This window comes from Gordionus sp. m RMFG-2023, chromosome 2 (assembly GCF_954871325.1).
Source record: "Gordionus sp. m RMFG-2023 chromosome 2, tfGorSpeb1-WG-v2, whole genome shotgun sequence".
NCBI classification, from domain to species: Eukaryota; Metazoa; Nematomorpha; class Gordioida; order Chordodea; family Parachordodidae; genus Gordionus; species Gordionus sp. m RMFG-2023.
Genome location: NC_088776.1, coordinates 16,106,373 through 16,128,949, shown reverse-complemented (window position 1 = coordinate 16,128,949; position 22,577 = coordinate 16,106,373). Strand labels below are relative to the sequence as shown.

At 27.1% G+C, this 22,577-nt stretch overlaps 1 protein-coding gene across 1 annotated transcript; it reads left to right on the top strand.

Moving 5' to 3' along the window:
• Window positions 1-1,004: 1,004 nt before the first annotated feature.
• LOC135924116 (homeobox protein SMOX-1-like) lies at window positions 1,005-16,801 on the top strand. The gene is made up of 3 exons (XM_065459162.1): window positions 1,005-1,890; window positions 14,965-15,137; window positions 16,730-16,801. Exons 1-3 carry the CDS (start codon window positions 1,005-1,007, stop codon window positions 16,799-16,801), a joined length of 1,131 nt encoding a protein of 376 aa, XP_065315234.1.
• Window positions 16,802-22,577: the final 5,776 nt, after the last annotated feature.

Here is a 22,577-nt window from a genome sequence, read left to right as displayed (position 1 = left end):
TTTTTTAAAATGCTTAAGTGAGACCTTTTCGTCTAAATTAAAATTTTTTAAAAAAATTAGCCTTTAAATAATAAATATGAATTTTGAACCGGGTTTAGCCCAACAAAATTGAACTATAATAAAAGATCTCTGTAAGTAAATATTTAAAATTTCAGAATTTTACACATACTGACTAATAAATATAAATTAAGCGAGTCTAATAAATGGCCTTATAACCAAAATTAATCCACTAAATATTGTAAAACGAAATTTTTGTTATATCTCAATTTAACCATACATTATTTAAAAAAACTAAGTAAATCTATTTCAAAATTTAGCGATAATAAAAAATTTATTTTTTTAAAAAAAAATTCTATACAAATTCATCCAAAAACAAAAAAATTATTAATTCAAAAAAAAAATTGACCAGAAAAAAATTGCTAAAAATTGGTATTTAAAAAAAAATCAATAAAAGCATAAAACAAAAAAAAAATTGAAAAATTAAAAGACAATATAAAAAATATGAAGATGGGAGACTAGAAAAAATAGATTAAAAAATTATTATATTTTTTTTTGTTTATAAAATGTGATGCGAGTCACAAATATTTTGTCAATCAAGAGGGTGAATGGCAACTTTGTATATTGAAAATACGGATGACAGAATTCGTTTGATAACTGGAATTTTATAGTATTTATCGTTTTATAACACAAAGAATTAATTTATAAAAATTCAAAAATTCAAATTAAATTATGGTGACCTTTTATATCTATTTTAAGTAACAATTTTAATTTGTAATTTAATATAAAAGGAAGAGATATCTTCAAAATCTCCCAGTATATTTAAAAATTAAAAAGTTCCCCAAGTAAATAATCAAACATTTCATATGTAATTTATTCCCTCATTTAATCTATTAAATTTAAAGTTAAAGATTTAATATCAAAAAATGAGTAGAGTTGTATAATCTCTTATAAAATAATTTTTTTAAAATTAATTATATTTACAATCGCATTAAACAATAAATAATATGAGTACATCCTTAATAAATCAAAATTTGGGATCTTCCAATTCATCGATTAAAAAAGATATTCTTATTTCCAATGGGGATCCGTATAAACAGAAGCCGTTAATTGATAAAATCGATCGGAGTGAAAATGATGTAAAAGACAGTGAATACGTTTTTAAATACTTTCAGAATATTATCATGAATAATCAAAATGGTTCAATGAGTTTTGGGAAGTGCTTTAATAAAAATACTATCTATGGCAACAAAACTGAGAACAAATGCAAAGATCGTGTTAAGCTAACCAGTCAGTCTCCGCCATTAGATTATAATTATCTACACATATTCTACAACTCCTTATATAATATATCTAATATGCCCATTGATTCCGCTAGCTCCAATACCTGCTTTCAACGGCATAATAAATTGCAACATTTAAAGGGAATGAACGATTACAATATGTACAATGGTAATATTATGATAAACCCTCCTAATCCAAATAATTTACATAATATGCAGAATATCTTAATACAAGATTATTATAAATACTTGAGATTCTATAAACAATTTAATTATGAAGATCTCTTGACCGATAATATTTTAAAGTCAAGAAATATATCAAAATCAGCAATCGAGCCATATAAGATGATGACTAATGGAAATATTAATGTAAACATCTTATCTGAGTCAAAAAAAGATAGATGTAAACACACGAACTCGAACAAGTCAGAAACTATGATTAGAAATTATGTTAACGATTCTATCAAAAATAGTTGTATCCGTTTTATGGATGAACCCGAAATTAAACCTGGAAATTTTAAGTTGGTGACGAAATTGATTAAGAAAGAAAATTCTCTAAAGGACAAATGGTTGAAAACTTTGATGTGGGAAGATACTTCCTCTGTAAACGGTAAATTTGTCTTATAATATTTTTTAATGCTCTCTAAAATTCTAAATAAAACTTAACTATTTCTTTTTTTTAAAATAGGGTAAATATGATTATATATTTTAAAGACAATATTATATTGTTATTAAAATGAAACCTAATTGATTAAAAAGAAACTTAACTTATTATATGCTATTATATTAAATTATATTAATAATATCCTTTTACCTTGAATTCAATATTAAAAATAATTCATATTTATTTTGTAATCAATTTGTCCATAAAATTTATATACATCCAAAATCATCGCGATATTTCTTCAAATACAAAATCAATGGCGATCTTTTCAAATATAATATACTTGCAATCTTTTTCCATTAAAAAAAATGAATCCTTTTGCTGCCACTGTATTTATTTCTTTCACATAAAGTAAATAAAAACATGGTCAAAAATTAAATTATTTATTTATAATTACATATTATATATATTTTTGTCTTTCTTTTAATTAAGCAAATATAACTCGCCCACCCTAAACGGGTCCAGCGTTATATTTTTAAAAATGTCCCATAATATACATGTTTGGACAGAGTACATAATACTTTATATTTAACAACAATTAATACAATATGTTAATGTTGTATCCTTAGGTGTCATCTCCTTTATTGTTTCTTGGCGTACTGTTGAACATTTAGCCATCAATAACGTCCTCAATCATTCTTGTTTGAGTATGACCATAAGCTTGATTGACATCAACGTATATACCAATGCTTAATTGACCATCATCGTCATCAGATTTAGCCCTGGGAGTGGGTTTTTAAGTTTATGATTCGCACGGTTTTATTATTATTATTGCTGTTGCTTTGTTTTGCTTTTTTTTTAAAGGAACGATCCGATTCTTATTTCTATATATCCAAATATTTATTCCTATATAACCCAAATTATCTGACCCTGGTTATTTTATTTATATGATATATCTACACAAACTATCATTTATTGCCATTTATATTATTCTTTACTTACATATATAGCATTTCTGAAGGCTTTTAGTCCAGCCACTTGCAGGCGCGTACGCAGCGGGGGGGGGGGGGAAGGGCAGGGGGACAAATCCCCCCCCCTTCATATCCATAAAATGTAGATGCCGGATATATTTTTCAAAAATATTAATGTTTATATTAATTTATATTTGTTAATATTTATTCTTATCTCATATTATATATATATTTAATTACATCTATTTATCACATTCATCTATCAAATTATTTTACCAATTAATTTCGATTTCAAGTTTTCATTGGCGTAATATTTACCTATTATTTTCAAATTTCTAGTGGCGTAATATTTATCTACCATTTTTATATTTCTAGTCAAATAATAATTTTTCTGAAACTCCTTATCCAACAGGGAGAAAGAAAGTGCAAGCTTGTCCAACGAGATGGAGTCTCCGCCATCAAGCAGTAACAGCTTTTATGGAGTTAGAAGAGCCGATTATTAATGCTATTACTGAAATATCACACCTGATAGAAATATTTCCTCAGAAGCAAGAAAATTATTGGATTCAATTTTCAAATTATTTTTCTCATTAGAATGTATTATTTAATTATACAACTATTTTATGTAATACTTTTCAAAAACATGGCATTGACTTGATTAAGAAGATGAGAATAGCGGAGAGCATTTTATTAGAACTCAAGAAATTAGCTAATTTGATGAAAATTTCAATTTTATATGTTATTGCTGAGTCAAAAGGAGAGCTATACGTGTTTAATATTTGTCTCCCTCGACTTGCTTCAAGGCAAGCTCATCGTCAAAACATTAGTATAAGATCAATAGAAAAGTATTATAAAACTATAGTTTAAATAAATGAATGGTTTTTAATTCATCATGCAGCACTTACCAATCTACAGATATTACTTCCACAAAAGCCTTCCCAATCTTATTCAGATGGTGATAGAAAAAAATAATATTTGTTTGATGCCTTATTAGCTGAATAACTATGTTTAAAAGATTAACTAAGATATAGTCCCAAAAAATTCTATGGATGCTTTGTATAATTTCAAACACATTTTAGATTATATTCCCATTGTATTAAAATGATTATATATATATTAGCAAATCTTCCCATTAGTAAACTAATGAGAGAACATTCTCTTTTTTAAGAAGAATAACAGAGCCCTGCAGAGATACCATTTGCAGGGTAGGGCCAAGATTTTTTTGTCAAAAATTTTTCGGTCCGGCCCGGGTTTTTTTTAAAAAAAATTTTCAGGCTTGGCCCGGCTTTTTTTTTAAAAAAATTTTCAGGCCCGGTCCGGATATTTTTAAATAAATTATATTTATTTTTAATTTTTATAGCTAATTTTAAATATTTGGTTTTAAAATATATAGCCGGGCCCGGATATATTTTTTAAAAATTCGGGCCCGGCCCGGGTATATTTAAAAATTTAAAATACGGTTCGGCCTGGGAACCGGGCCTGCAGTTTTCTGGAAAACATATCTAAGAAGTACAACTTCTGAAAGTGGATTGAATGATTTGGATCTTTTAAATATTTATAGGCATTTGACGCCATGCAAGGATGAGTAATTGAAAAATTAGCTCATTCCTAACGAAGATTGGATTTTACATTGTAAATATAATACAAAATACAATTATTCCTAAGAAACTTTTTGTGTATAAATATTTTCCAACATTTAAATTTTTTATACTTTATATATAAATTTTAAAGGGTAAATTCAAATATCTATTTTGGGTCAAAGTGATTCATATGGTGGTTATATTCAATTTATATTTTTTAATTCACATTTATTTTATAGTTTTTTATGTGCCGGTTTATATATATAATTTTTTTATAATTCATATGTTCATCCCATACTGTGAATGCTAATATGGCGTAAAAATTAAAAAAGATATTGATACAAAATTACTTTATTTAAAATTTTTTTATTATAAAATATAACTAACTGACTATTAACCTAATAAATTCTATATTACTACTTTTCAAAAGTAACTAACAATCAATGTAACTATTAGATTAATATTATGTTAAGTGAAAGAAATAATATAACAAGTCCGTAGGTTAATATAATTTAAAATAAATTTCAAATGTAAAAACATTCTCCCTTCTGTTCTTTCTTCGTTCTTTCTGTGTTCCTCGCAGTCATCGTGGAACTCGCTTCCAATCGTTTGTTGTTTTTGTACGTTCTCCTATCCCTTCTATCCTCGATCCCGTTCTGTTCAAATCGTTATCATCAATTCGTCGTATAGTATAGAATAATTTGTCGAAAGTCAAATAAGAATAATGGAATTGGAATATAGAATGTATTAGTAGAATATTTAATTAAATAGGAATTAAGAATGATAAAATTGGAATAATAAAATAAAATTCAATAATTGATATGTGATTCACATTTTAGTTTAGCGTTTACGTTTATATATTTTTAAAAATTTTGCGTTTTAGTTTGGTTTATTTTTATATTTTGCATTAAATTTATTTTTATATTTATCTTTATATTTTGGGTTTTAGTTTGACGTTTGAATTTATTTCTAGTAGAATGTACTATTTATTAGGTATTTTCCAAGTGTTTTATGTCTTATACATGTCATGGACATTATAAAATCTTTATATTTCTGTTTTTTTGATGCTCGAACCGGTCTTGGCGATATTCAAATAAGAATCGGTATTGAAGTACTGAAACATCCTTTCCCTTGAAGAAATCCTCCTGAACGTGATCATTAATTTTGGTCGTGTCATATGATCTTTTTTTTATTTGATCCAGATGCCGTCTTATGATGCGGTTACCTGTGACGACTTCGTATAAAAGGTCGCTATGCTTTAGTTTGATAGTAACTTTATCCCATTTGTTTTCGCCAAATACTTTGAACCATACCTTATCCCCTGAGTTAATGATCCTATTCGGAGAAATAATGGTCTTAGTTTTAATATCGTCATTAATAATAAACGTAGGCTTCAATAGATCCCACTTGGTTCTAGTCTCATAATTGAACATTAATTTGGTGGGTGGAATGCCCGTAGTAGTAGTAGGTGTGTTTCTATAATTGAACAAAAACTTTTCTAGCGCTATATCAGCATCTGTGTTCTTGTCCTCCATATTACGTTTCATACTCAATTTGAATGTCCTAACCATCCTTTCCACCTGTCCATTTGATTGTTGGTGGTAAACTGATGTTAGTACATGCTTTATACCGTGATCATAACAAAAAATTTTAAATATTTTGCTGGTAAAATTATCCTGGTATCTCAAACAAGCTTATTGTTTTCATGAGCTCTTTTAATGTTCTCTCCATGGTTATAGATTTCACCAAGGTGATGATGGAATATTTACTGTATGCATCCACTATTACTAGCCAATATCTTTGAAAAAATGGACCTGCGTAATCTATATGTAATCTTTCGAGTGGTTTAAGTGTTGGAGCCCATAAATGTTGTATGGTTTTCGGGTTATCTGACCACGTATTACATAATTCACAGTTTTTTACCTTTAAACCTATTTCTGCATTTATGCCAGGCCACCATAAATAATTCTTTGCTAGTGCTTTAGTTTTTCCTGCTCCCAAGTGTCCGGCATGTAGATCCTGCCTTATAATTTTTCTCATATTATTAGGAATCACTATTTTTTCCGCCTTGTAGAAACAATTTTTTATTATACTTAGTTCATTTTCTATTTTTTTATAAGTCGTGTTCTTTATTGAATCGCCTTTCCTCACATTGTTTATAACCTGCGATAGTTCTTTGTCATGCATGGTTCTCGCTGCTATTTTGTCGGAGTTCAACGATACATCCCATAAATTGTTTTTGTTTAATTCTTCGCTCGTGTATTGTTTCCTCAATGTCTTTTAAGGGTAGTCGTGAGAGGCAATCAGGTACTATATTGTGTTTACCCGCCCTATGTTTTATATCATAATTGTACGCTCCTATCGCTATATTCCATTTCTGCAGCCTTATAGACATGGAAGTATCTTCCTTAAGGCCTCTTGAAAAGATGCATATTAGCGGTTTATGATCTATTATAATTGTAAATCTCGTTCCGATCAAGTATTCTTAAAAAATTTTTATGGCAAAGATAATAGCTAATGCCTCACGTTCGATATTAGTGTAATTAAACTCTGCTTTTAATAATGCTCTGGATGCAAATGCAATGGGTTTCGCTTTTGCATCGGTATTAAAGTGAAATAGAACTGCTCCTAATCCCTTCTTAGAGACATCGGCAGCTATGCCAATAGGCAATTTAGGATTACAAAAAACTAATGTCGGAGGTTGAGATATCAATAGTTTTAATTCATCGACGCTTTTCTTATGTTCGTCATTCCATGACCACTCCTTTATATTTATCATCTTGTATAGTGAATAGGCTAAATGCGCGAAATTGTTTGAGAATTTTCTGTAGTAACTGGCCATGCCTAGAAATTTTATGAGTTCGTCATGTGGTTTCGGCTCTGGCATAGATTATAGCTTTAATTTTGTCACGATTAGGGTGAATACCCTCTGCATCGATATCGTGTCCAAGAAACCTAGCGTTGGTTTGCATAAATATGCTTTTTGCAAAATTTGGCGTGAGACAATATTTTGATATTCTTTCAAAAACTTCTTCTATATTTTTAATGTGTGTTTTATCATTCTCACCTGTTATTAAAAAATCATCATTGTAAAATATCATATCCTTCATGTCTCCGAATATATTATCCATGGTCTGCTGAAATATTGTAGATGCGGTTTTGAGACCGAAGGGCAGTCTTGGTTAATCTGAAATACCCTTTATATGTAGATATGGTTAGTATGTCTCTTGTTGACTTCTTGTCTATCAGCAATTGCAGAAATGTTTGCTTGTAATCAATTTTGCTAAACTTCTTCCCTTTTGACAATTTCGCAGTCAAATCATCTATCATCGGTATGGGATACTTGAAATCTTCGAGCGCCGGATTGACAGTGTCTTTGAAGTTGGCACACAGCCTGAAACTTCCGTCATCCTTAAAGACTGGGGTCAACGAACTAGCCCAGCGTACATCTTTTGCAGGCTCAATATTATATCATGTATCCACCTATTTTTTTTTACCCACTATTTCTATTCTGGAGTATGGTATTCTCCTTGGCGGTATTATCTTTGGTATGGCATCTTCCTTTAAGCGAAGTCTAATAGTGGTTTTGCAGATAGGTTTATTAGCCGTTTTAATTTTGCAATCACGTAGGAGTTTGGTAAGTTTATCATTGTAAAAATCGTCGTCTATGTTTCCTACAAATTTTTTTAAAATGCCTTTAAACGCGTTGATCCAAACCCTGCCAAGCAATGGGCCTTTCGAACTCTCCACAACGAAGGCTTCCAAACTTTTTAAAGCGCCTTCATAATTATCATCAATGGGTGCGATGCCCAGGACTTTTATGGTATTCTCGTCATAACCCGATAATTTGATGTGAGATTTTTTTATGTTTTTAATGCCTATTTTATTAGCTATATAATGCGGTATAATGGAGTGTCTTGTACCCGTATCCACCTGCATCGTCGTTACTATGCCGTTGAGTTTCAGTACCACTTCATAAGCGTTATTCTCATCGAAACCTTCGCACAAATTATTTACACTTACGTTTAGTAAGTCATAATCTTTGTTTACGTCGTCGTCAGTTTTATCATTTTCCAATTCTTCTAAATTAATGGTGTTTATCTTGCTGCCGTCTGGTGTATAATTTTTTTTATTATTATATCTGTGGATATTGTAGTTTTTATGTACGCAGTTGTCTCTGTTATCGAATCTTGGGTTCGACCTGTTATGATGGTTGTTTCGATTGATGTATGCTAGTCTGGTGTTGTTGTTAAAATTATCATTTCTGTAATAATTTTTTTGATTGTCGCAAGTTTGTCTGCTGTTGTTTAAATTATCACTTTTATAATGATTGTTTTGGTTGTCATAATAATTGTTTCGATCATCGTGAGTTGTTTATCTATTATTGTTACTAAATTTTTCATGGCTATGTTGATTGAAATAACCATAATTAATTTTGTGCCTTTGATGATCATGATAATAAGGTCTGTAATAAGTGTCAAATTTGCTTTGATTTTTGCATCTGTTGTAGTTTTGGTAAGGTGGTGTGAAGTTGTAGTTTTGGCTATGAAATCTTTTTATGTCAAAATATGGTCGTACTGACTATTAACCTAATAAATTCTATATATATACCTTTCAAAAGTAAATAACATAACTATTAGATTAATATTATATTAAGTGAAAGAAATAATATAACAAGTCCCTAGGTTAATATAATTTAAAATAAATTTCAAATATATTAACAGTGAAACATTCACATTACTCTGAGATTTATCTTTTATAAAGATATTATTTTTACTGAATACTTTGCGTTTTATATTCAAATTGGCATTATTTGAAATTATTTCTAAATTTATTTCCTTGGAATTATTCCCCTTAAAATTTTTAGGAGCTTTATTATTATCATATTCGTGATAATTGTTCCTTGTTAAACAATTTTTTTATCATTTATCATATTCCTAAAAAGTGTTCCTTGTAAAACAATTTCCTAATCATAAAACCTGAAAATTTTTAGAAATTGTCTTTATCTAAGCAAGGTTTATTCATGTCTAAATCTTAGCTGAATCTATATTAATATGAACAATTTCCTTTTTACTAGTATTTTTTGTAATTGTCATAATACCGACATATTTTATTATTGTTTACATCCCTAACTAAATTTATAGTTAACGGATATTTGGGAAAATTTATAAATTTGTGACACCTTTTATTTATGTCTACATTATTTCTGGAATTTATATTCCTATAACGATGATCATTTACTTTATTAAACTTTGCACCCAAACTAATTTAGATTTCCGGTATCAGAACTTTAGTATATGATTTATTTATAATACTAGTTATTGTATTGGCTTTATTACCAATTACTTGCAAATTGTAAAATTTATTATTAAAAATAGTTATAATATAATTATTTATTGGTCTCTCAACCACTGTATGTTTATTACTATCATATAGTCATTGGCTAAGACAATTGATGGCTACAAATTTATCTTTATTATGAAAACAATTTTGTTCTTTATGACCTTACGATCACATATTTTACATATGCTAATATTTAAATTATTTATTTTATTCAATTCCTTATATATATTTCCTTAAATCACTTTTATATCATTTACTTCCTTTAAAATAATAGTATGATTTTTAACACATTCTTGATGATTAAAATACTCTACCTTATCAGCAGAAACATTCTGCAGATTATCTTTTATATTTATCTGAATTTTATTCAAAGAATTTGGATTTATTTTAAAATTAATTGAACAATATTTGAGGAAATAATTTTACCTGAGGTTTTTACCTCCTGATACCCTAAATTATTTACAACCACCAAATTATTGATATTATCCGATTCTTTAATTATAGTATTTTTAGATATATCCTGTATTTCCTGTAATATTAAATTTAAAATATTATCTGTACTATTTTGTACAAAAAATTATTTATTTTACCTAACGTATCTGATTTTCCCATGTATTATTGTAAAATATATTATTAGTAAAATTACTAAAAAAAATAAATATAACATTATTATTCAGATCATACTTATTAATACCTTTATTAAGTATTTCAATAAGTATGTTCTTAATATCTGATAAGAATTACTACTATGGTGATTATAAAAAACAACATATTTCATAATATATTTAAATTACTAATTTTTTATTCCTTTTAAAATAATATATCGTAATTTTAACCTATCCTTAAATCTTAAATGTTTTTCGCGTTAATTTTTAACTTATTTTATTACCCTTTAAATTTATTTCTTTAACAAATTTATAGGAGAGAGAGAGAACCATATGCCTAATAGATACCCCCGCAACCTCCGCGACTCGGCTGATCCCAATTCAATTTTTTGAAGACACTGTGAGGCCTAAAGGGGCCTCGAGATTTATTAATATAAGAGCCCTATAACATATATTATGGGGAAAAGGGGAGGGGGGGGCACTATATTTGCGTTTCTGAACCGGAAATATAGTAAGTCTTAGGCCATATGAGATATCTTTCTATATACTAATTTCTAAGGGCTTTTTTGTTTTAAACAAAAATAAATTATATAATGCTTAGGACTATAATTTTTTATTCATGTTGGACAACATGTAGAGGATTTTTTGTGATTCATTATAATTTTATACCTGCAAAAGTTACTTTTTAGAAACTTTTTTTCAAAATTATTTTATTTGTTTCTAATATATAGAAAAATATATAATGTTATATAAAACTACAGAGCATTACATGAAGCTATATTTTAAAAAAATATATGAGCCAAAATAATTTTAAGAAAAACGAATTTATAACATTTAAAAAATAAAAATTAATAAAAGTTTTTGCAACCCAAAAATATCATAAGAGAAAAACTTTTTTTTAATATAGAATATTGATCAATATCTAGCCCTAAATTATGATACAATTATTAATATCATGGTGGTAGTGTAATGGGTGGACAAATATTCCAAGGTCACGAAAATTCCTTAGCCGGGTAAGAGTAGATGCTCAAGGGAAGGGAGGGGGGTACTGTTAAAATAATATTTAGAAAATATATACTAATCAAAAAACACTGGATGTTCTAATTACTCTACTTTTTTTGAAAATGTTTGGGATGTTAGGTAGGGGAAAATGGCATGCACCAATATATTCTTTAGAGCTAATTGTTTTAAATTTGGCTAAAAGAACAACTTTTTTTAGCACTTTTATGCCAAGAGTTAAAGAAAAAGTATACGATTTATGACCTAGCCATAAGTTAGCTAAAGTATCAAAAACATAATATCCTCCGGTGTCCTGTTGTCCGATAGCATTAAAAAAAGGCAATATGTTTTTGAGAAAAAGACATCATGTGAGAGTAAAAAATAATTAAAATTTGATGGCAAGAGGAAATAAAAGAGCCCAAAATAAATTTGGAAACTTTCCCCCAAAAAGGCTCGTGAACATCAAGTGAAATTTGACATTCAATTATTTTGATATAGAATTTATTATTTTAAGCAGCCTTATTGCTTATTGAGGACTCTCGATTGCAAAAATTTATGAATCCCTTTTTATCCGGGCTCATGTTATAAACAGAGAAAATATATCCCTAAAATTAATCAAATTGCCCAATCCATTCGAACCAATATATCAAGAAAGATGAAGAGATAGGAGGAAAACTTATAAACGTAAAAGGTGATGCTCTTCAAATACTTAGCAGGTTAATTAGGGGATAAATGTTCAGTTTCTATCGAAGACTACTATAATTTTAAAAACTCTTCTAATCTACACTATATCCATATATGTTTTATATTAATTTTTTAAATAAGTTTATATAATAAAAATTTTATGCTTATGATCATTTTTCTAAGGTTTTATTATATCCCGCTTAGTTTCTCATATATTTCTTAGAAACCAGATTATGGTTAATTTACTTACATAGTATATATTTTTAAGAGAAAAATATAAACTAATGGATTAAATTTAAATTATATTTGAACTGTAATATAAATATCATAATAAAAAATTGTCCCTTTTTTTATTTATAAATGAGTATAGAAGATTGTATTAAAAATATATTATAAAAATATTTATTTGGGAATTGTTAGTCTTTAAAATTTGATTAATATTTTTGGAAAGATTTTTTTTTAATAATATTTAATAAATAGACGAGAAAAAATTTTGGAGCTATTTGTTCAAAAGCATCTGCTCTGAAATGGACCTATTTCCTATTCCCTGCATACCAGGAGTTTACCTCACCCTTGAAATATGTAAGGAAGTAAATGTCTCTTACTCTCCACCCCCTCCTGCGGTCATGTAGACACTGCATCTGAAATTGAACTAAGAAATATGTTATGAATTATTGAGAAAATACATGTTTCTATGATGTTAAGAGACATGTTTCTCGACAATGCAATAAGGAAATATAGGTAATATCCCAATGATTTCTGCAAACCAATTAATATCATTTTATATTTTTTATGATTTTAACTTTATTAAGGCTATAAATTGAATGTGTTTTATATTGCATTCGACTTAGGGGAACGTTTTAGTGGTGTGATTCAAACAGATTTTTTATTTTACTCCCATGATAGGATAGGCATAAAAAATGAATAATATTAAAGAGCTTTATTCCTTTTAGAAATTAAGCAAAATTCTCGAAGAAATTAATTTTCAAACAATTTACAAGATGGCCAAATGCAATGACCTATTAAATTGGTGATCATCAACTATATGGCAACTCACAAAATTGTAAATAAATTAATAAAATGTTAATGTCACGGACACTCATTTAAAATAAATATCATTATTTTAATGATATAGAATAAATATTTTATTTAAAAAGTGTTCTAAAATTATTATTTTAAAAATAAATTTTGAAAGATTAATAATTCAACTTTAGCTAAAATAATTTACAATAATTTGATCATCTTTTAGTTTATTATAATATGAAAAATGGTTTTCATATTTTATTTGTCAATAAAAAATCAGAAACCTGCAGGCCGGGCCATATTTTAATTTTTTTATAATATATCCAGGCCGGGTCTAAAAAATTTTTTCTTTAGAAATGCACAGGCTGGGCTCATATATTTCAAAACGAAATATTTTAAATCTCCATTATTAGCTATAAAAAATATAAATAAATATAATATATTTTAAAAAAATCAGGGCTGGGTCCTCCTGAAAATATCAAACCTGGGTCAGAAAATTTCTTACGGTACTTCTGCAGGTCTCTGATAAAAATGTTAACACAAGGCAGATAGCTCTAATGGCTTTTTAAAAATCTAATTTAAAAATTTGATTAAGGACCGGATAGCAGTGGACTAACATAATAAAATTTTTGGAGTATTTACAATTTATAGTAAAAATTTCTCCGTGAGAAAAATGAAAAAAATTTTTAAACAACATTTTGAATTGAACCAGAAAAAAAGTTTTGGGTAGTAGGCATTATTACAAAACCATAGTAGTTTAAAACTGATAGTGACAATTTTCTATGTTCTACGAGGAAAAATGAAAAATGTCAAACAACCTGATTTTAAATCGAATAGAAAGAATATTTAGGTAGGAGACAATCGTTCTTTAAAAGTTGTTCAAATTAATAGAGTCAATATTCCTTACTTCACGTGAGATAAAGGTCAAAATTTGTAACAAAAATTAATACTCTTCTACTATCTATCACTTTTTAATACTCATTTGCTACTCCTATTTTAATTTTTCCCCTTGAAACAATTTACAAAATATAGAGCTAAAATTATTCAAAACAACTAAATTTTAAAAATTAAGGCAATAGATTGATCAGAAATAAAAAATTAAGGCAGAAATTTAAGATCTAGTTGTGGAGAGGGTGGGGGGGGGGGGGGGTGTTAGGTGGTATTTAAAATAATCTGTTTGAATTGAATATTATATTTATTTTACTAACTTTTTTTCATTATAAAGGAATCCTATATAATTAGAAAATTCGTATATTTAAAAAAATGTTATAAAATCCCTACACAGTTGGCCCAATTTTTTTTTTATCTAATTTCCCAACCAGACGCGAAAATTTTTTGTGTTTGCCCGACCCGACTCGCTATAATATCTTGACTGGCTTTGCAGATCTCTTATGGATATTTTTACAATTAAAGTCCTAGTTACATTTTTTGGTCACAAAAAGTAAATACCAAGTAAAAATTTAGATAACATTTTAAATCCAAATCCGTTGCCCTGATCGGACTTCAAAATATTGTAAATAGTCAAATTGCATCTTTAGTTACTAGTTGTAATATAAAATGACATAAAAATTTACTCATAAGCTTATCATTTTTTAATGTATATATTTTATATTTTACAATAATTGATTTGTAATATAAATAATTATTAAAATTAATTTAGTTGCTTTAATTATGGTATGAAAATCAATGTTAAGGACATTAAATATTGACTGCTTTCTGAAAAGTTACTAAATAATTTTCACTTTTTAATTTAATATTTTTTACCCTTGAATTCTGGACTTATAAATGGAAGTCTATTCCAAAGTCAAATAAATAATGAAAATAACAAGTGTCAAATACTAACTAATAAAATAATTATAAATAATTTTATTCTAGACAACTCAACTGATTTAAATGGGTCTCAAATAGATAATAAATCTCGTCGCCCGAGAACCGCTTTTACCAGTCAACAATTGATAGAACTTGAACATCAATTTAGGATGAATAAATATTTGTCCAGACCTAAACGTTTTGAAGTGGCTACCATGTTACATTTAACAGAAACTCAGGTATATGTACACTCGTAAATTAAATAAATAAATTTTTTAACTCAAATCTAGAGAAAAATTTTAAAAAAATCTTTGCTTAATTTGTATGAAAAAAACAATTATATACTAACTTATATCAAAATATATTTTCATTTATGGCATTCCAGCTTATTAAAAGATTATAAAACAATTAAATTTTTAGAATTACAGCCTAAATTAATTTTTTTATAGATAGGTTTATACGAAACTTTAAGAATATATACTGATATAAATTTCGTAACTATAGACCGATTTCGACCTAGTTAAGTCTAATCAGTAGAACACATCTCTTAATACTATGTATGTACAATGACTACGTGTATATAACCACTAAAATTAAATTAATGTATAGATATGAGTTAACTGAACAAAATTTATTATATTAATGCTAGATCTTAATTATTTTTATATTGAATTAGATGGAATAGATTCGCTTAAATTAATAAAAAGTGATTTTATAATCTCTTAATCATTGAATTGCCATGAATAAAAATATATTCTGATATAAATTACCACATATATTATACAACATTTAAATAATATACTAACTTAGTTTGAATATTAGAGACCTCCAGAAGTTAAAATTTTAGACCCGGTCCCGATTTGAAAAAAAAAGAAGCATTTTCAAGTCTGATATAATCTTACAAAAGTACTCTATTTAAAAAGTAATCTATTTGATATTTATTTTCTGAAACCAACTTCAGGGTATTGCTAAAAGGATTGCAGATATGGAGTAAGGTTAATATATGTTAAAAAATGGTTTACTAAAATTTGGTCGTTGTTTAATAATATACTATATGCTGAACATCAAAGTGCATTTTTATTAGCTAAAGTTTTACTTTAAATCTGTCACTCACATGTATAAAACTGCTAATTTGATGCAACATATGACTGGTCATATCTGACAGATTAAGTAATGTATGAAAGATAACATCTGTCGACTAATGTATTTTCTTAATATTCTCCGACATTCATATACCCAGATACTAGTATATGGATATACCTAAGAACTTAACATAATATTAATTCTAATTGTATTTTCCGATTGTTATGCTTTTTTTGTACCATTACTATAAGCTTTTTAAACTTTATTTAAATGATCGCCTTAAATAATTGGATACCAATATTTTTTAACTAGAGTACTTTTTTAGATTATACTAGCCTGAGATTTTTTTAGAAATTTTTTGGCTCGGCCAGGATTTTTATTTTTGATTTTCTATGGCCCTGTCCGGAATTTGTAAAATTTTATTACTTTAAATTTTGGCTATATTTTGAAAATTGTTTCAAAGGAAAATTAAAAATATGGGCTATAAATGAATATTAAAAGCTTCATTCTACGATTTTCCTACAATTTTCTAATCAAATCAAATATTTATTTTTTTTAAGCCCGGCTTGGATTAACATTCATATTATTTTGGGCCGGTTCCAGGCTGGGTCTGCAGAAAATATTAATATTTTGTTTATTTATCATTTAAACACCATACAGATTATAATATATCTATATTATTGTATTGTATGAATCATTAAGTCAATTGCAAAGTTTTTAAATTTTATTTAAATGAATGTTTTAAAAGGTTAAGATATGGTTTCAAAATAGAAGAATGAAATGGAAGAGGAATAAAAGGGCAACGATTCATGAAAATTAAAAAAAAATACATAATAATAATCTTATTTACAAATTTTTCGAAAATAAATATGTAATAAGTATAGTTTGTAAATAATATCTTTAATTTTTTTTCATTGCCTAACAGAGTATGAAACCCTCAGAACCAGGTCAAATCTAAAGGGTATAGCCTCCCTTAAAAATTTAGGAACTGGAACAAGAACCCTCTTATCAAAATGTTCCGAACCCGAAAAACCCTTTTTATTAAGGTTTCAAACTGATTAAATTTTCTCAACTTGAGGGATACGAGATATCCACCTAGATATTAAAATAAAACTGATTTATAATTATATTTTACTAGACGAGTCATATATCTTATATTTATTTTTGAAGCAGGAATAATAAAATCTCTAGATTAAATTTGCCAATATTCTAGATTTACACAGAGTGTGATAATATGTTTTTAGTTTATAAAATTATTAAGATTCCAGATACGTCAAATGGAGAGTAAATCTAAATGCCTCGATTCTAGGCTTAGAAATAGTAGTTACAAATGCACTTTTTTGAAATTAAATATTATAAGTATTCTAAGGATTTGATTTATATTCTATCATATACCAATATAATGTCAATGTCTATGTGTTACACTTATATTCGGTTGTATTATTCTATTAAACGTAATTGAACGCGTTTTTTAAATTTAAAAATTTTCCGCAAATGTTTCCCAAAATGGAAAGAAAATTTTTATTATAAATTTTGGCATAGAATTTTGAACTATCTTTAATTTATATTTATTCAATAAAAAAATGGTAAATAATATTTGAGAAATCTCAGTTAGCAAGGTCAAATTCTTTAGATCGTAAATAACAAATGTTTAAATTGAATATGGTTGAAAAGATTTTTTATTGTGCATGTAGAGAAATTTTTTTGAGACATTATGAAAAAATTTTAATTGATTCACAAACATCTTTCCAGTAATTTGTGCATAGTTGAAAGGACTATTAGTTCGCTAACATATTTAATAAAGGAAAATTTATGAATCACCTCTCATCAATATATGGGTTCATTTTTTTATTCACCTCATAAAAATAACGCAAATTTCGGATTTACCCGTCATTAATGAACATAAATATCAAAATATATATTTAAAATGTTTATAGATTTAATCAGATTATTTATTTAAAAATATTCGTATCATAGATGCTATCAAATTTAATTATTTTTTAATTAAAATAAACAAGATAATTTCGATCTCAATAAGGAATACACAAATAAATATAATGATCTAGTAAAAGTATGGTTTGAGAAAATATACGAAATAAAACTACAGTGAAGAGGGGGATATTTTTCACCAGATGTTAAAACAAAATAAAAGGATGTTATTATATTTTTATTTTAATGATACTTAAACATTAATCTATGTTAAAAAAATATTAAACAACTTTTTCAAAAAATGCCACACTTGAAGTTTATAATTAAAAAAACTTTTTTAACATAAAAAAAACATATTTTTTCACATATCATTTACATAATTTAATATTTTTGTATATTTAATTTAATATTAATTAATTTTTCAATCTTTACATATATAATGTTTAATATAGACTACTTACTTTATAATTTTAATAACTCTCCTTTACTCCCAAGTACTTCTGTAAATTATTCTTTGCCAATCTCAGATGGGAATGATATGGAAAATTATCAATCACATTCTAGCATTTCTGCAAATAATAATTCTTTAGCAACTATTAATGAAAATATAAATCATTTTCAATTATCCTCCATTCCTAAACCCAAAAGAACATACAATTGTTGGAACAAAGATAAAATTGAAATGGTAATGAAAATTTTAGCAATGCCATAGGAAGAACAGATGAAGATTAATGACATTGCTAAATATGTTAATATGTCGAAGGCCTCAATACATAAAATAAAAAGGGATACATTCCCAGAAATTATTGGTGAGCCTTTAAAGGAATTCTCTCTTAAACAAAGAGGGAGAAAAATAAAAGATACAGCAAACATTGAAAGGCAAGTTATGGATTTGCTAATGGACAATAATACCTTCACGGTGAAGGATATAATTGAGAATTTGCCTTCTGGTTCGCCAAAAAATATTGGAACCATAAGGAAATATATCAAAAACATCCGATGGTCCAAAAAAAGAGCTGGGAAAGAATCGGATCGCAGGAATACACCAGGAGCTATCAATATTTGGCAGGTGTATTGCCGCAAATTGCTGAACATCTCCAGAGAAAGACTCTATTTTCTCGACGAAACAGGCATCAATTTTCATGTTGTACCTGTCTATGCTTGGGCACCACTCAATGTTAAACCAACAATAAAGGTTCCATCCTCAAAAGGGAAAAATGTAAGTGTACTTTGCTCTATAGGAATTTGTGGAGTTATACATTATAAAATCATCGAAGGATCATATAATGGTATATTATTCCGAAATTCGTTAATGGAAATTATTAGTATGTTACCACCAGATGCCATCTTAGTTATGGATAATGCTTCTATACATAAAAGTCATCTAATTGATGCCTTTAAAGAGAGAATAGAGTATCTCCCCCCATATTCACCACAATTGAACCCAATTGAAAATTTTTTCGGGGTCTTCAAAAACAAATATAGGTCATTAATTCCCAGACCAAGCACAAGGGAGCACATAATAACAAATATTAATCAAATTATGCATCAATTTATTCCTTATGATTTTACAAATTTTTATAATCATATGCAACAATATTTGGAGCTGGGCTATCGTGGACTACCTATTGACTAAAGTAATCTAATTATATAATTAATTACGATTAACATTTTTTAATATTTTAATTAAATAGGTACTACTAAAAGCAAGCAATTTATGACTATGAACTACCATTAAATATTTCATATTTTATATAATCAATATTCATGTATTAATGTAATTAAGAATTTATTATATAATGTATATATGTAATATACGAATTGAATAAAATATTAAAATAAAATTATGTCTCAAATATGATAAAATAAAGTGAGAAAAAAAAACTATTTTCAGAAATAAAAGATTTTGACTAAGATCTAATAACTAAGATGAATAATTTATCATTATTTTTAAAATTATTCTACACAAAATATCGTTAACTAAGTAAAGGAAAATATGTGATGACAAAACTTTATATTTTTTTATAAAAAAATTTTTTAAGTGTGACATTTAAAAAAGTTGTTTAATATTTTTTTAACATAGATTAATGTTTAAGTATGATTAAGATAAAAATATAATAATATCCTTTTATTTTGTTTTAACATCTAGTGAAAAATATCCCCCTCTTCACTGTATATATCATAATTTGTGGATAACGCCTATTCGCGCAAGTTTTAAATAATCAAGAAAGTTGCCATTAGTAGCTTAGATTGCCCAATCTGGCAAAATTTTATTCTTTTGTTTAGTCACTGATAATTCGGCTAAGAAATATACAATTTTACAATCATTTTTTCGGGATTTTGAATACGCATTCAATTCTTTCATATCAATAAAGAATAAACATTAAAAAATAAATATATACCAAATGCAGTTATTTTAGCTGAAATCATGTTGAGTACATACCCAAATGTATGGAACAAATACAAATATGCAAAAAAGTTCTAATCTTGTCACAAAGAAATTACTAAATATTTTAAATGAAGAAATAAACGCACAAAAGTTTTTTCAAAAAATTTTGTACATTCATTATGGACATATATTGTAAATTTAAATTTATTATTATAAATATCAAATAAAATCACATAAAAAACATTTATTTAAATTATTGGTCAAATAACGGCCAATAAAAATGCAATTTTTCATTAATATTTGAAAATAAAATTTATTAGTTCATATAACATAATTTAATTAAATATGATTGCGATGATATAATGTAAAAAAAATAAATCAAATTATAAGTATTAAAAATTATTATCTTTCGGGATGAGGCGGCCCACAAAGCTTATGTAAATAGCCTTGAATAGACTAGCCTCTGCCTCAAAAAGAAGCCTGCATCAATAAGTAGCTCCTTAAAAATAATAAGGCGAGCTTCCAAAAGGTGGTTAATATTACGATTTTTATTCAGTGCTTGTAAAATGATTGAGTTACATAAATTACGTCTAATGAATCGACCATTACATGAACAGCATTAAAGCAAGTGTCGTCTATTTCCTTCGACTGGATTGCTGAGGCCTGAGCAGGTGAAGTTGAATTATCAAGCAGTTTAAACGGATACCTATGGCATAGGTGAGCTTATTTTGGTTGAGTTATAATATATTGACCGAGGGAATTGCCTCAAGAAACACATGTCCCCTGCCGTTTAGCAGTGAAATGTATTATGTGCGGCCTGTTAAATGCATTCTGGATAAGAGTGTTTCGTCGCAGCTTGCAATTATAGATCTATCTCAACCCTTCTACCTGTTGGTTTCGGAAAGAGGGAGATCGGCTTTAATCTGGAGCCCAAGTTCATCAAAGGAAGGATCAGATTTCAATGAATTGGCATTGGTTAATAAGATACTGGAAATTAATGCGGGAGTGGGGGATATGATGTCGGATCGTACATATTTGCTAGGTATTGAGTGTGTCCATAAAATTTAATTAAACTTAAGGTCTATTGTATTTTTGGCAAAATCTTACATTCCAAATATATGGAAAAATGCATTTAAAACTAAATTAATTTTGTGAATTAAAAAGTCCAAATTATTAAGTTACTTTTATCAGGTTAAAATAGAGTAACATTATCCATAGAATAAATGCTTAAATTCTGAGATTGGTGTCAGCATTCATTTGGGAAATTTAATGGGATCTATCTTTTGGAAAATATATCCACTATTATTATTTAACTTTATCTGCCACTTTGCTCGCAGGGCTACCTTCCTCATATTATTTGATATAATTCAGGGATCCAAACCGAACCTGAACCGTTAAACCGCTAAAAACCGGTATTTTTTATCGAACCCAAACCTCTAAAAAAATTCTGGCCGAACCTGAATCGAACCGCTAAAATGCCTCTGAACCGGTGCAACGTTCTAAATGAATTCCTGTTTTAAATAAATTCCAATTTAGTGATATTGACATTTATGACTGACATGTTAAGATTTAATATTATTTTTTAGTGGTATTGACATTTATGACTGACGCGCATATATTAAATATAATATTTTTAATAATACTGACATTTATGATTGACGTGTAAAGATCAAATTTTATATTTTCTATCGTTATAGATATTTAAGTAAATCCCTGTTTTAAATAGATTCTAATTTAGTGATATTGGCATTTATGACTGACATGTTAAGATCAAATATAATAATTTAGTGATATTGACATTTATGACTGATATGTAAAGATTAAATATAATATTTTTAATAATACTGACATTTATGACTGATATGTAAAGATTAAATATAATATTTTTATTAATACAGACATTTATGACTGACGTGTAAAGATTATATATAATTTTTAATAATACTGACACTTATGACTGACGTGTAAAGATTAAGTATTATATTTTCTATTACATTGATATTTATGGCAATTTTGGTTAATTTGTATTTAAAATTAACTCTTAAAGTTTTATATATTAATTTATGGTTAAGTTCGAAAATGTCAAATCTTAATATAGAGATGTGAGATAAAACAGGATTAGAAATAATATATAAGTTAATAACATTTATTAAATAATTTAAATGCTTTATTTAAATTGTATATAAAATTTACGCATATATAAAGATTAAAAAAGATATAAAAAATACATGCGTTATAACGATGCGACATAAATAAGATATACGATATAAATAACAAA

Bases quoted from the DNA above. Each gene is read 5' to 3' on its own strand.
- LOC135924116 (XM_065459162.1), top strand. From the start codon at position 1,005: ATGAGTACATCCTTAATAAATCAAAATTTGGGATCTTCCAATTCATCG. The intron at 1,891-14,964 runs GTAAATTTGTCT...ATTTTATTCTAG, and splicing joins AGATACTTCCTCTGTAAACG to ACAACTCAACTGATTTAAAT. The intron at 15,138-16,729 runs GTATATGTACAC...ATGTTTTAAAAG, and splicing joins TACATTTAACAGAAACTCAG to GTTAAGATATGGTTTCAAAA.